General features: G+C 44.5%; 1 protein-coding gene and 1 long non-coding RNA gene across 5 annotated transcripts in view; one reads left to right on the forward strand and one right to left on the reverse strand.

Moving 5' to 3' along the window:
* Positions 1-6,112, reverse strand: part of LOC309523993 — a 43,875-nt gene extending 37,763 nt beyond the window's left edge. For 2 of the 3 annotated variants that reach the window (XR_014215723.1, XR_014215724.1), the window contains exon 1: positions 5,914-6,112. This is a non-coding gene — a long non-coding RNA (uncharacterized lncRNA). Of the gene's footprint in view, positions 1-4,429; positions 4,500-5,913 lie in introns of those variants that run through there. The other variant, XR_014215725.1, reaches the window with a different exon arrangement.
* A 170-nt stretch (positions 6,113-6,282) lies between these two features.
* ALG13 (ALG13 UDP-N-acetylglucosaminyltransferase subunit) lies at positions 6,283-11,729 on the forward strand. 2 transcript variants are annotated; one of them, XM_082208302.1, is made up of 4 exons: positions 6,283-6,489; positions 8,132-8,294; positions 9,363-9,501; positions 11,492-11,729. In XM_082208302.1, the coding sequence occupies exons 1-4, from the start codon at positions 6,409-6,411 to the stop codon at positions 11,598-11,600; spliced, it is 492 nt and encodes a 163-aa protein (XP_082064428.1). In that variant the 5' UTR covers positions 6,283-6,408; the 3' UTR covers positions 11,601-11,729. The 2 variants fall into 2 exon arrangements, with proteins under 2 accessions (XP_082064428.1, XP_082064429.1); XM_082208303.1 differs by lacking the exon at positions 6,283-6,489 and adding an exon at positions 6,662-6,706.
* The last annotated feature ends 2,237 nt before the right edge of the window (positions 11,730-13,966 follow it).

Genomic DNA, 13,966 nt, shown 5'->3' on the forward strand with positions numbered 1-13,966 from the left:
TAAAATGTAAAAGAGTGTTTTAAATCTATTGTGTGAATGTGACCTACTGCAAGGTACGGACATGGGTGGCGCTGTGGATTAAACCACAGAGCCTAGGACTTGCCAATCAGAAGGTTGGTGGTTCGAATCCCCGCGACGGGGTGAGCTCCCGTTGCTCGGTCCCTGCTCCTGCCAACCTAGCAGTTCGAAAGCATGTCAAAGTGCAAGTAGATAAATAAGTACCGCTCTGGTGGGAAGGTAAACGGCGTTTCCGTGCACTGCTCTGGTTCGCCAGAAGCGGCTTAGTCATGCTGGCCACATGACCCGGAAGCTGTACGCCGGCTCCCTCGGCCAATAAAGCGAGACGAGCGCCGCAACCCCAGAGTCACTCACGACTGGGGGTCCCTTTACCTTTTAACCTACTGCAAGGGGCTTTCAGAGAGAAAGGAGCATGGCACTTTCTGGTGTTTGAGACTGGTGGAGCAGGATAAGAGATGGTCACAGACATAGATGTGTTGGGGTTTAAGAGGGGAAAGATGGGGAGGGAGCCATGCAATTGAAGGGCATTTAAAGTACGTTGCACAGGATCCGTGCACAGAGAAGAAGCCAGTTTAGAATGCAGCATGGTGTGCATCTGTTTGACAGGGTTGCAGGGCAAATTTTATATGGGATAATGAATGCGGAAGAGACACAGAAGAGAAGGTCTTCTCCCAAAAGCTGAAGTAATGCACTGTTATTTAGTCTTATTTACTGTGCTTAGTACATCAGCAGTAAGTAGCACCATGGTGAAGAATTAAGGATCTTAACTCCGATGAAAGAGCAGAGCTCCTGATCTGAGACAAAACCGCCAGCAAAATAAGATCGCCTCAACCGCATTGACAAGCCACCATAGAATTTGGAATGTTAATGAACTAAACGGATTCACTCACCTTGACCACCACGGTCTGTGTATGGAAACAAACACACATCACGGCATGTAACACTTGAAGCTAATTAGCACCTTGGGGCAAGTTGTTTACAAACAGAAAACAATAAGGAACATGACATATATCCCCAGCAGTGCACTGTGCGCTACTAATCCCGAAGTCAGCCAGATCTTTTTCTTTGCTATGTCTTTGGCCTTTCCCATTTTTAAAGGAATGAACCATACTCAGTGAATCTGCTCAAAAGTTGCCCCAAGCACCATTTTGGCAAGGTCTGGGTAAGACATTCTCATGTCCAAGGCGAAGGGCAAGACTGAGCCCTCTCCCCTTTCTACATACAGAAGCCAACATACAGATAGCACCCCTACACACCCCAAGGAAGATAAGAAGGTATCTTGTATTGTGATGAGTCGGACCATTGATCCATCTAACTCAGTGATGTCTACACTGACTGGCAGTGGCACTCTAGGGTTTTAGACAGGGGACATTCCCAGCCCCTCCTGGAGATGCCAGGGATTGAACCAAGGGCCACCTTCATGCAGATCTCTAGCTATGGGCCATGCTGGCTGGGGCTGATGGGAATTTGAGTCCAAGATTGCCCGGAGGGCCACAGGTCAGCCATGCTTGGGCTACACCTCTACAGGCTTTACCCAGGCTAAGACTTGCTCTTTGAGGTATGTGATGGGACACAGGACCACAGGAAGTTATCTTATAACAAGTCAGAACATTAGTCTATGTTCAGTGTTGTCAACACTGACTGGCAGCAACTTTCCAGGATTTCAGTTGGAGGGCATTCCCAACTCCAAGTAATATTGTGGGGAATCGAACCTGGAACCTTCTGCATGCAAAGCATGTTCTCTACCACTGAGCTATGGCCACTCCAGGGCAGCCCAAAATACAAGTGAGTTAACATATAAGACTGCATACCCCAATGTATGTTGGACAGATAATAGGGTCACTGTGGGCTTCACAATCTGGTCAAGGGAGAAAGGTACTGATTGACACTTTGTCTAAGGCTAACTTTGCTCTGCTACGTGAGCAGTCGCTGTTCTGTGGAATAACATTTTCTTCATAGCTGCCAATTCAGAACCCAAAATGCACATATGAGACTTGCTTTTTTAAAAAACAAACAAACCCATAACTAACTGCACCAAGCTCTAAACCTTAACAGAGGGCAATTTGCTTCTATTTGAATCAAGAACAGTCACTTTTCATTCCAGTTTTAAATGGATGCACTGCAACAAGAACAATCCCTTCAGAGTATGATGACAAGAGCTGAAGTAACTTTTGCACACATTTGCAGCCTGAACACCAGCACTGAAAATCAACCCTCATTACCTAAGCTATAAGGAGGCAGTGGCAGAGCAAATGAACAGAGAGGAGCAAATAATTTTTCGTGCACTTGGTGTATGAAGACTGTGATGATCGGTTCAGCAATGCACACCTACTGCGTAGGAATGAGAAAAGAATTTGATTCAGTCCACATATTTTAAAAGGAATTTTCCACCCCTATGGATCCTGCTGCCTGAGGCAGTTGACTCAACTTGCTTCATGGGTGAGCCAGCCCTGCCTACGACCAAATGTTGCAACAGGGATAAGTCCTGGGTTTCTTCATTGTTTCAGCCAGCCAGCCATCATATCCTCCCCCAGAACACTCCATTCCAGCCCCCAGCCCCTCAACAGTCAGCCAGCGCTCTGTGGCCTGCGAGCATACTCAGTTCTCATCCGACTCACTTGATTTTCTTTAAGGTTTTCTGTACTTCTGCAAACTTGGAGGTCCCTCCAAGCCTGCTACTAATTCCTACTTGTGCTTGGATAAGCAAATGCGCTCACAACTCAAACACTGGAAATAGTGGGAATGATACTACTTAAGGCTACAATTGGGGTATGCTGTTTATGATAGCTCCCTCCCACCCACTCAGATTACTTGGAAATAGAAGATTAGCATATCTGGAGAGAAAGGAGGATTCTAGCTCAACCCTTTCCCTATGGTACTAGTTTTCTAGCAGCAGGGAGTACAGTGGTACATCTGGATGCAAATGGGATCCGTTCTGGAGCCCCGTTTGCATCCTGAGTAGAGCGTAACCTGCGACTGCGTGTCTGCGCGGGTCACGATTCGCCACTTCCGTGCATGCGCGTGACGTCATTTTTAGCGTCTGCACATGCACGAGTGGCGAAACCCAGAAGTAACGCGCTTCATTACTTCGAGGTCGCTACGGAGCGCAACCCAAAAATACTTAACCTGAAGCGACTTCAACCCGAGGTATGACTGTAATTAACATCAGGGAGGAACTGAAAAAATGTGTTTACTTTATTCTGCCACTGGGTGTTTAGACCAGCTTCAGTGTGAACATTACTTCTTCTATTAAGTCTGCAGTCTGGACTTTTCATTCAGATTCTTACCCCCCCCCCACAAATCTATCTTAAAACAACAACAACAACATTTAGACTGAATAATAATTATTCTGAAGTAAAGGTTTACTTGTTTATATTTTTACATATTTATTTTGTGATGTTTCAGTTGGTCCATGTAACATTACCGTACCTCTGCTGGTTTTGGATTTATCCTTGTGAACAAACACTGTCATCTAGTGGATGGATAAAATTATGTACTTTCTGTCCAGAGATCTTTAATTTATCATAACCGATTAGCTGTTTGCAGGTGCACATTTGTTTTTCAAGGGGGAGAAAGTATATATTTATATCTCCATAGCTTTCAAAAGCCATTGACTTTTGATTTTTATTTACTGTGTTATGCCGTTAGTGTGGTGGCTTTGCAACAGCAGCCATGATGGTTGGTGTTGCAAAGTGCTGTTCCTTTGTTCAATTTCAAACCACAGAGGCAAGGAAATGTAATGCCAGGAAAATGTGATGTCAGGTGACTGATAGGTGACTGGATTGCTTCCAAATGACTCTTAAGGACCATCTGCTTTTGGAGTTCCCTGATAGCATCAAGGAACACTGGACCAAGCTAAAAACATCCATTATTGCAGCCTGTGAACAAACTTTTGGATACCAAACCAAGAAACACCAGGACCGGCTTGATGGGAATGACAGTGAGATTTAACGCATTACTGACAAGAAAATGAAGAAAGAAATTGTGCCACTAATTAAAAAACCTATGCCAATGCTAAGGCTGAGGTTCAAAGAAGAACCAGAGAACTAAAGAACACCTGGTTGATTAAAAAAAACCCCTCAAGAAATCTGGCACTTAGCCGACACTCATGATGCACCAAGTTTCTTTAAAGCCACAAAGACCATCTATGGGCCAATAATTCATGGCATATGCCCCCTACACTCAATAGATGGTACCACACTTCTAAAAGATAAAGAAGCTATTACACTGTGCTGGAAAGAACACTACCAGCATCTCTTTAACTGCAACTCCCCCATAGCTGTTAAGGTCCTCTCACAAATTCTACAGAAATAAATTAGAGATGAGCTTGCAGTATCTCCAAATCTGGGAGAATTGTGTACATCTCTTAACCAAATGAAAAACAACAAAGCCAGCGGAGCTGATGGGATACCTGGTGAAGTCTTCAAAGTGGATGGAACTGAACTTACACAACAACTTCACAAGCTGATTGAAAAAATCTGGGAAAGAGAGGAGATCCCAGCAGCCTTTAGGGATGCCAAAATTATCAATCTATTTTAAAAATGTGATAGAATAGACTGCGGGAACTATTGAGGAATCTCTTTATTAGAGGCGGCCAGCAAAATTCTTGCAAGGATCTTAGCAAACCGTCTTCTAACAATATCCGAGGCTACCCTTCCTAATCCCAAAATGGTTTTTGACCTTCTAGGGGGACAGTGGACATGATTTTCACCACACAACATCTTCAAGAAAAATGCAGAGAGCAAAACCAAGTGATACCTCGGGTTGAGAACTTAATTCGTTCCAGAGGTCCATTCTTAACCTGAAACAGTTCTTAACCTGAGGTGTGCTTTCGCTAATGGGGCCTCCCGCTGCTGCTGTGCTGCTGGCTTGAGATTTCCGTTCTTATCCTGGTGCAAAGTTCTTAACCTGGAACAACCACTTCCTGGTTTGCGGAGTTTATAACCTGTAGCGTCTGTAACCCGAGGTACCACTGTATATGGCATTTACTGACCTGACTAAGGCTTTTCGACACTGTAAATTGTAATGCCCCGTGGACTGTCCTTCTGAAAATTGGTTGCTCAGATAAATTTGTGAACATCATTCGGCTCCTCCATGATAATATGACAACAACAATTGCAGATAACAATGGCTCTCAAAGTGAACCATTCACAGTGGGATCAGGTGTTAAACAGAGTTGTGTTATTGCCCCAACTCTATTTATTATTTTCATTGCCATGATCCTACACTTTGTCAAAGGGAAACTCCCCACCAGAGTAGAAATCGTATATCAAACAGATAGAAAGCTCTTTAATCTGAATAGGCTGAAAGCAAAGGGTAAGGTTACCATAACTTCCATCATAGGGCTTCAACAATGTAGTGTGTAGTGTGCACACTCAGAAGATGACCTCCAAACCATCTTAAATTAGCTAAAGTGGTGCTTCAGGTTAAGAACGGTTTCAGGTTAAGAACAGACCTCCAGAACAAATTAAGTTCTTAACCCGAGGTACCACTGTACTCTATTCTGAACTTTAAAATGGAAGGGTAATGGTGGTGGTCAACAAAAGAGGTTTAAAGTCTCTCTCAGGGCAAATCTAACAAAATGTAGTATAAACACCAATAACTGGGAAACACTGGCCTGCGAGCGCTCCAGTTGGAGAACAGTCTTGACCAAAGGTGTCATGGTTGCTCAAACTCAGGACGCAAGGGAGAAATGTGCTAAGTGGAAGGCACGTTTGGCAAACCCTCACCATGATCAACTCCCGTCCAGAAACCTTGGTCCCCACTGTGGAGGAACGTGTGGATTCAGAATTGGTCTCCACAGTCACTTACTGACTCGTTGTTAAAACCGTGTTCATGGAAGACAATCTTACTCAGCTATGAGCGATCGCCAAAGAGGTGGTGAACCCTGCTCACCTGTCAAACCTGGCCAATTCTTTTTTCTCCAAGGAGCTCCAAATGGCTCTATCCACTCTTCATTGTTATCCTCACAGCAACCTTGTGAGGTAGGTAAAGCTAAGAGAAACAGTGAGTGGCGTGGAAGGTTATCCAATAAATTTCCTGGCCGAGTGGATTCCAACCCTTCACCTCTAAGATTCCTAGTCAGGAACTCTAACCGCTAACTACCACCGTCTTTTGTCTCCGCCAACCTGCGTCTAAAAGAATGGTTTCCAAACGATCTTGAATTTACCCACCGAAACAAGGAGATGCATTTCTCTACACTTTCCTATCTCTGGGCGACTTTTCCCGGCTCAGCTCTCCTCGCAAAGCATACTGGGATTACCATAGATACTGCTCGTTTCAGAAGGGCGCCGGCTTTCTGGTGCGTGGGGAGGTTGTTCCCATCCAAGACGTTGCGTGACCTCCGCTCTAGCTTTCCTTCCCTATGGTCACGACGCCTCTCCGCCGGCCATGAAATCCGCCTTTGTCACAGTGGGCACGACCAGCTTCGACGACCTCATCGCCGCCGTGACGGCTCCGGAGGCTCTGCAGGCGAGGCTCTTGCACCTTCTTGCCCCCTCTCTTTTCCCGCTTTCCCCGACTTTGGCCGCCGTCGCTAGGCAACCGCCGGAGGCGAGCAATGGACGGGCGGAAACGGCCCGTGTAGCCGGCGTGGCGTCACATCCGGCGTCTTCTAGGAGTTCTGCGAGTCTTGCTTTTTTCTGAGTCCCTGTCTGGAATGTTGCTTCCAATAAGAAAGGGAACCCCAGTATTGCTCCGCACTTTGCATGGAAGGATATTGGGGGTGGGGGCGAACGTGATAGGTGAAGAAAGACAAGGGTGCAGGATGAGTCCTGCCCTTCCTCTAGCTTGGGTTACTCAGTAGTAAATTCCACAGTGATCCATGGAGGTGACAGCACTGTTCATTTACATTATAAGCAGGCATAGCTTCTTTCCGCAAAACGTCTTGGAAGCAGCAGTTTGGTTAAGGGCGCCGAGAGTTATTAAGAGACACACGTACACTCTATTCCCCTCGCAGATTCCCCTCCTGGGTAGGGGGTATTACTAATTGGTAAACCCCTCTAAAAATTGGAGGTCCATGAGGGGGAACATGGGAGTGGGGTCTTCTAGCAACTCTGAGCACCCTTAACAGGTCCCATTGTACTTTTGGGGGGTGGTAGTGCTGGTGGAATGTACCTCAGTGGTGCAATCCACGTCACATTTATCACCAGAAATAAGCACTCTTATTGTTTTAATGCAGGACTGGGGATCCTGTGACCCTCCAGATTTCCCTGGGGGCTTCAGCTCCCATCATTCTCAGGCATACACCATTCTGGCTGGGGCTGATGGGCAAGCCTGTGCAGAGCTTGTCTGAGGCCCAGGGCAGGAGTCTTAGAATAAACTGCAAAAGCCCTGGTGGGCCTCTGTGGGTGACTTAGCCCTCTGAGGCCCAGGGCAAGTGTACCTGGCTGCCTCCTTCACGGGCCTGCTGATGGGAGTTGCAGTCCAACATCTCGGCAGCCATAGGTCTTCCATCTCTGTTTTAATGGGAGTTAACAGATACAGGTGGAATATCAGAAGTGTATTATCAGCCTATGTGTGCTTGTGTGGCCCCTGATTTAAATATGAATCTGCCTGGTCGAGCAGCAGCCTCCTATCTATGCAGGGATGAATGCACCAAAGCCTAGTGGAATAAATGGGCTTAAGGGAATTTAATTCTGCATAGGATTAGTAAGAGATCAGTACAATTTTACAGCAAAATCTCCACCATTAAGAATGTAGTGGGATTATGGGGAAACTTGCACTTTTGCACACAAATTGTCCCAGTCCTGCACAGCCACCCTGCTTGCAATACAAAGTCCAAGGCAAGCAGTAACTAATTCACAGAAAATGATATTGAATATGTGGGTTACAGATACAAGATTGCATTACGTACCTAATTAAGGTTAATGCAAATGACAGTTTTATCATATGTGATGTACACTAATTTCATTTTACTGTTTAAACATAAAGACTGTCTCTCACCAAGAAGATACAAGCACACTGGTAAGTTGCCAAATGCTCCTATATATTTTTGCATCTGGCAGGGCTTTATGTACTTGGAGGGCAAATTAGCTCACATTTGCAGCATCTGATGTGCTATTCTTGCATTTAATCTAAGTCAGTCTGATTGTAATTTCCTTTCCCTCTACAGGTTTTACAGGATCTTGGCTACAGCAGACTTGTCCTTCAGGTTGGCAGGGGCACAGTTTGCCCTGTTTCAACCAGCACACCTACATTTACCCTGGAAGTGTTCAGGTTCAAGAACTCACTCTCTGAAGATGTGCAAACAGCCGATCTAGTCATAAGTCATGCAGGTAAAACTTCTATTTCAATGAGAAAAGTCTTGATTGGCATCAACACAGACTTCCAAAAGGGCAAGTTCAACCAAATGGCTCACTTTGTTTGGCTAATGTCAGTGAAGTTTCAGGAGAGAAGTGTTTCCCTTGCATGTGTAAATCACTTGTCTTCCCTTGCATGACCTAATTTTGATGGCTTAATATTCAGCTTATAGAGCAGTCTATAATGAACCTCCCTGCATGTCAGCCAAGCACTTTCAACAAGCCTCTGACTTGCAAGGAGATCCTCCTCAGAGGTCTCTGAGGTGCGTTTTCTCCTGAGCAAGGAGAACTCTCCTGGGTGCTCTACATTTTACTCAATTTTGCATATGCATGTGTGGGCCCAGAACATAATCCCTGCATAAAAGGGGAGTCACCTGTATTGCTTATTTCCATGAAAACTCTTCCACAATGGCTGCACATGTTTACATATCCCACCACATATGGGATGTTAAACCAACTGCGCTATATCCTCACCACCACATTAGTGAGGGTTCCAAGGCTGGCATAGTTCCACATCCTTTCTGGTGTTGTGTCAGGATAACATGGGGCTTTTAATTTGGTGAATCAAAGGCCTCCCCAGATCTGGCCCAGTGCCCTTCTGAGGGGCCTTTTGTCTGGAGAGAGGGAGGTCTGCAGCATCTTACGGGCTCTTAGCCACCCTTCCACCAAACACAGGATTGCTTCCTTAATATGTGTTTTATGCCCCTCAGTGTAATGTTAAATACATCAAATTAATGAGAGTATGGATGCTTGACAAGGGCAGGCTTCAGAGGAACAAAAGCCCTCAAAAGGTAGATGTTGCTGGATATGCATTTCTAGCCCTGGTAAATTCTTGTTCACTGCTAAGTGAAATTGAACGTTGTTGCTGAAGACACACCTCTTTGCCCTCGCTTTTGATACTTGAGATGTAACACTTGTTTCGCTGATCGTAAGTTGTTGTAAACTGTTTTTAGCATTGTACTTTGATTGTTGTCACCTTCCCTGGGATCTTAGCGTGAAGGGTGGGTAATTTAATTATTCTTCACTGCTGTTTTCCTACTACAGGTGCTGGTAGCTGCTTGGAAGTATTGGAAGCAGGGAAGCCACTACTGGTAGTTGTAAATGACAAGCTTATGGACAATCACCAGTTGGAACTGGCAAGGCAGCTGTGCAGGGACGGCCACCTCTTTTACTGCACTTGCAGGTATGGATCTTTTTAAACACTGTTTTGGTTGCAAGCTTTCCTGCAAACTTACTTACTTTATTATTAAATTTGTATTCCGTACTACAGCCATAAGTCTCAGGGCAGTTCACAACACAAAGTTACAAAAACTTTTGAATCAATTTAGTGCTGCAGATCTTAATCACCCTATTTACTGGCTCTTGAGTTACCTGATGCAGAGGCTGTTTAAAGCAATGTGCATCTCATTCCCCCTAACTTGCAGGCATGGCTCTTCTTCAACACCATTTAGTTGCCCTCCTGCAAACTATCCATGTTGACCTTCCTGGAAGCAAGGAAGCAACAATGCATGTCTCAAACCAATGGACTGTGGCAGGAAGAATGTTCACAATCGAGGAGTCCTTTTCTTGCCATTAAGATACAGCACTTTTTGCATTCTCTAGCTAAAGCCAGAGCCCCAGCTTCAAGGAATAAACATTGATCCTTACAGAGATCCCTTCTTCGTTAACTTTGGAAGCAGAGTCCAGGTGGTGTCATGACTCCATTGACCTAGACGAGGAGGACTCCAAGGAGGGGTTGTTGTAGGAAGCATGTTCATACAGTTCTTGTTGTCTAGGAGCTAGGTACTCACTCTGAGACTTCAAGACCCCTTCTTGGTTAGCCCTCTGAAGGTACATAAGCCCCCACCTACCTTGCAGAAATTCAGCAGGCCTGCTTCCAGTCAGTGCCTGGATGGAAGACCGCCTGAGAACCAATCAATGTAAGCTGCTTTAGATTTCATAATGGAAGAAAGCTGGGGGTATAAATGTAAGGAAATCCATGAAACACTGAAACAGGACTTAGAAGCTGAGACTTCATGAGGGTCACCTCAGCCTCCTGAGCTTGACTTCCACACTTGGAAGCTGTGTAACGAAGATACCAGAAGCACCTTTGTGGGGAGGGTGTTCTGCAACTTAGGGGCTGCCTCAGAGAATGCCCTCTCCCAGGCCACTACCACCCAAGCTTCTGAAGGCAGAGGAACTACCAAGATGGCCTCCCCTGCTGAACCTAACACCTGGGTGCGTATTCAGGGGGATATGTGAGAAAGAGCAGCAGTTTGAAGACAACCCTTCAATAAATAAAACACCTGCTTAGTTTCCTTGTCCTCTCTCTAGGGAAAAAAACCCAAAGCAGCCAAACAAGCAAGCGAAATGTTTTTTTTTTCTTTTCTGTGTTCTTCTGAAATGTTATAGTAAATGCAGAACTACCAGTGAAAAAAGCAGCCTCCACATTTCATTCTTCCACCTAGGACTAGCAGTGCAAACTATATCATACAGAATCATTGCCACTGTGAGTTTCCCTGACCTCAAGGAGCAGCCAGTAAAGTGGCACTCAGAGGCGGGAAAACCTGCAGCTTAATGGAGTGGCATCTCACATTTTGTGTTACTGGATGTTACTAGGAAGAAGGGAAGCAGGACTACTATTTATTTATTTATTTATTTAAAATGGTAGCTGCACATCTGTTGTAATGTGCAAATCCAGCTCATGGAAAGCTTGTGAAATTGATCATGGGATCCAGCATGGTGTAGTGGATCTAGTCTTGGTGTAGGGATTACCGTATTTTTCGCTCTATAAGACACACCAGACCACAAGACGCACCTAGTTTTTGGAGGAGGAGAACAAGAGAAAAAAAAATTCTGAATCTCAGAAGCCAGAACAGCAAGAGGGATCGCTGCGCAGTGAAAGCAGCAATTCCTCTTGCTGTTCTGGCTTCTGGGATAGCTGCGCAGCCTGAATTCGCTCCATAAGACGCACACACATTTCCCCTTACTTTTTAGGAGGAAAAAAGTGAGTCTTATACGGTAAATATTTGCTCAGCCAGGAAGCTCATCAGGTAATCTTGGGCAAGTCACTATAATGTAATCTGTTGTATCTTGCAGGGCTATTTATAAGGGTAAAAGAACTGAATGAACTACCTCTTCCAAAATTGTAATTTTTGTGTGGGGGGTGTTTTTTGGGGGTTATTTTTCTATAGGACCCTTCTGAAGACACTTCAAACATCAGACTTTTCAACCCTGAAGCCTTTTCCTCCTGGACAGCCAGAAAAATTTGCTGCATTCTTGGACAAAGTAATTGGCATTTGAATAAATCAGCTGGAAAAGGAAGCTCACACATTTGAAACTACTCCTGTATATATAATTTCGACATACATGTGTGCTTGCAGTGGCAAATGAAATTAAATTATGGTCTGCTTTGCAGCAAAAGAAAACCAATTCACTGACCTGTAGCTTTGACATGGCCTTAGTGGTCCAGGAAGCAAGCAGTAGCAAAAATCCCCCCTCCTGCCCACCTCTAAACACGCACTTCTTTGCTCAGCCCTATTTCAAATAGGGCACAATGTCATTCAGGTTTTAGACTTTTGATTATGTTTCAGTATTGAGTTTGCTTGAGGTTACTTTGCCATAAACCATTTAGCAGACAGTATCCATTTGGATAAGAAAATGCTTGGGGGAATAGGATTTGATAACGGGGGCTATAACATACAGGTAACTTGCAACTTACCATGCCAGGGATTACATTCCTGGCTGTCGTGCGCATAAGCAAAATCACATAAAGCCAGAACACCCCTTAAAAACCATTAAAAAAATTACTCGTCTCCATGGCCTCCTCCGCACCCTCTTCATCTGCCTCTTCACCCAAACACACTCAGTGAAGGCTGCTGGCTTTCAATTTTTCACTCTGTGTGCCATTTCTGCATCATTTTTAATTTACTATTGTTATTTTTGGCAACGTGCTTAAAGCTGTGAGCACATAAATAAGTGTAAGTTGCAAGTTACCAGAAATCAGCATTAAGCCTATATAAGTACCTGAAGTGGAAGCTCAATAAAGATTAGTAAGATCTCTTATGAAAACTGTTTCTGTTAAATATATATTAGCAGTAGGCATGAGCCTTATTCATGCATTATTCACCTGTAGAGCTCTCGGAGCCATTGCCCTGACTTTAACATTATTTGATTTTGACCTCTTACCTGCCCTTCACCCTAAGGGCTAGCACTGCATTCCAATGTTGTGTGTGGTTGTCTGCGAAAGAAGTGCTAAGTGCCAGCATCTGCTGAGCTTTTAACGTGACAGATGGGGTTAGCATAATTTCATGCGTAACCCCTGCTTCCAGCTGCAGTTGCATACTGTACTTTGGGCTAACCCTCTTATGTAACTGCTCAGTTTTATGGCTAAGAGTGAATTTTCGCACAGTTGGCTCTGAAACTGAGAGGAGGAATAATAGAATCACAGAACTGGGAGGGGACCGAAGGGTCATCTAATCCAACCCCTTGCAATGCAGGAATCACAGCTAAATGAGATGATCCAAGGAGAAAAGATGAGGGAAATACTGATATCATACCATAGTTGGGTTGCGTTATATCTACCCTGTCCCCATGAGTTTGTAAAAGGTTATCTGAATCCACCTGCAGTCTTCAGAAGACAGATGTTTTCAATCTTTGTGACTTTCATGACATTATCAGCTTTCATGTTAATGTGAACATTAAGCCTGAGTTCAGCTAGTCAAGCCTTCAGTGCAAACCAATCACGGATTGGCAATTTTCTGCAGAAAATGACGCGGAAGTACATCATGCAGCTCTATCTACTGCTTAAAGGAAAGATTGCTTATACAACCTGCCAACAGTTCACAGATGAAAACCAGGACCTGCTTGTAATGCCCACATCGAAGATCACAGCCCAAGCCCACCCACCGATATGATGCACCATGTTGCTGAAGGCCACTTTAACTGCTGTATTCATTTGCTCTAAAGAAGCTCGTCCACTGAATTTAAAGAAAAGAGGGTCCTTTCTGCTTTCATTAAAGATACACTAGAATAAAATAACATGAGGCTTGAGCAATATGAGAACTACTATGGCATGGGTGGCAAAGCTTGCACCTTCCAGATGTGGCTGATCTACAGTTCCCATCATCCCCGACCACTGGCCTTGCTAGCCGAGGCTGATGGGAGTTGGAGTCCTAACAGCCTCCCTGTTCCTTGATGTGCCTGGCAAAGAAAAGTGCAGCCCTACAGTATACATTTAAAACATATCCAACACACATTTAAAGCACATGACTTCCCCTAAAGAATCCTGGGAACTGTAATTTGTTAAGGGGGCTAGGAATTGTAGCAATGTTAGCAGAAAACTACAGTTCCCATATTATTTTGCAGGGGAGCCACATGCTTTAAACGTGCATTGGATGTGCTTTAAAGCCATAGTGTAGATGCCTGCTAAAGTCTGTGCAGGAGTCATATTGTGTGTTATAAACAAATTGGAATGAATGCTCAGTAAGTATCAAGCAATTCTTATCTCACATTTCCGAGTCATTTCTCATCACTTTGTACTGTGAAAGTTTGATGGGAGGCAAGGGTATATTTGTGTGTGTGTTTAAAATATTAAAATATAAGCACCTGTAATTAAAACATGCAATAAAACAACCTCATTAAAAACAGCACTGTAATTGAAACAGGAG

Source organism: Podarcis vaucheri, assembly GCF_965113315.1.
Source record: "Podarcis vaucheri genome assembly, chromosome: Z".
NCBI classification, from domain to species: domain Eukaryota; kingdom Metazoa; phylum Chordata; class Lepidosauria; order Squamata; family Lacertidae; genus Podarcis; species Podarcis vaucheri.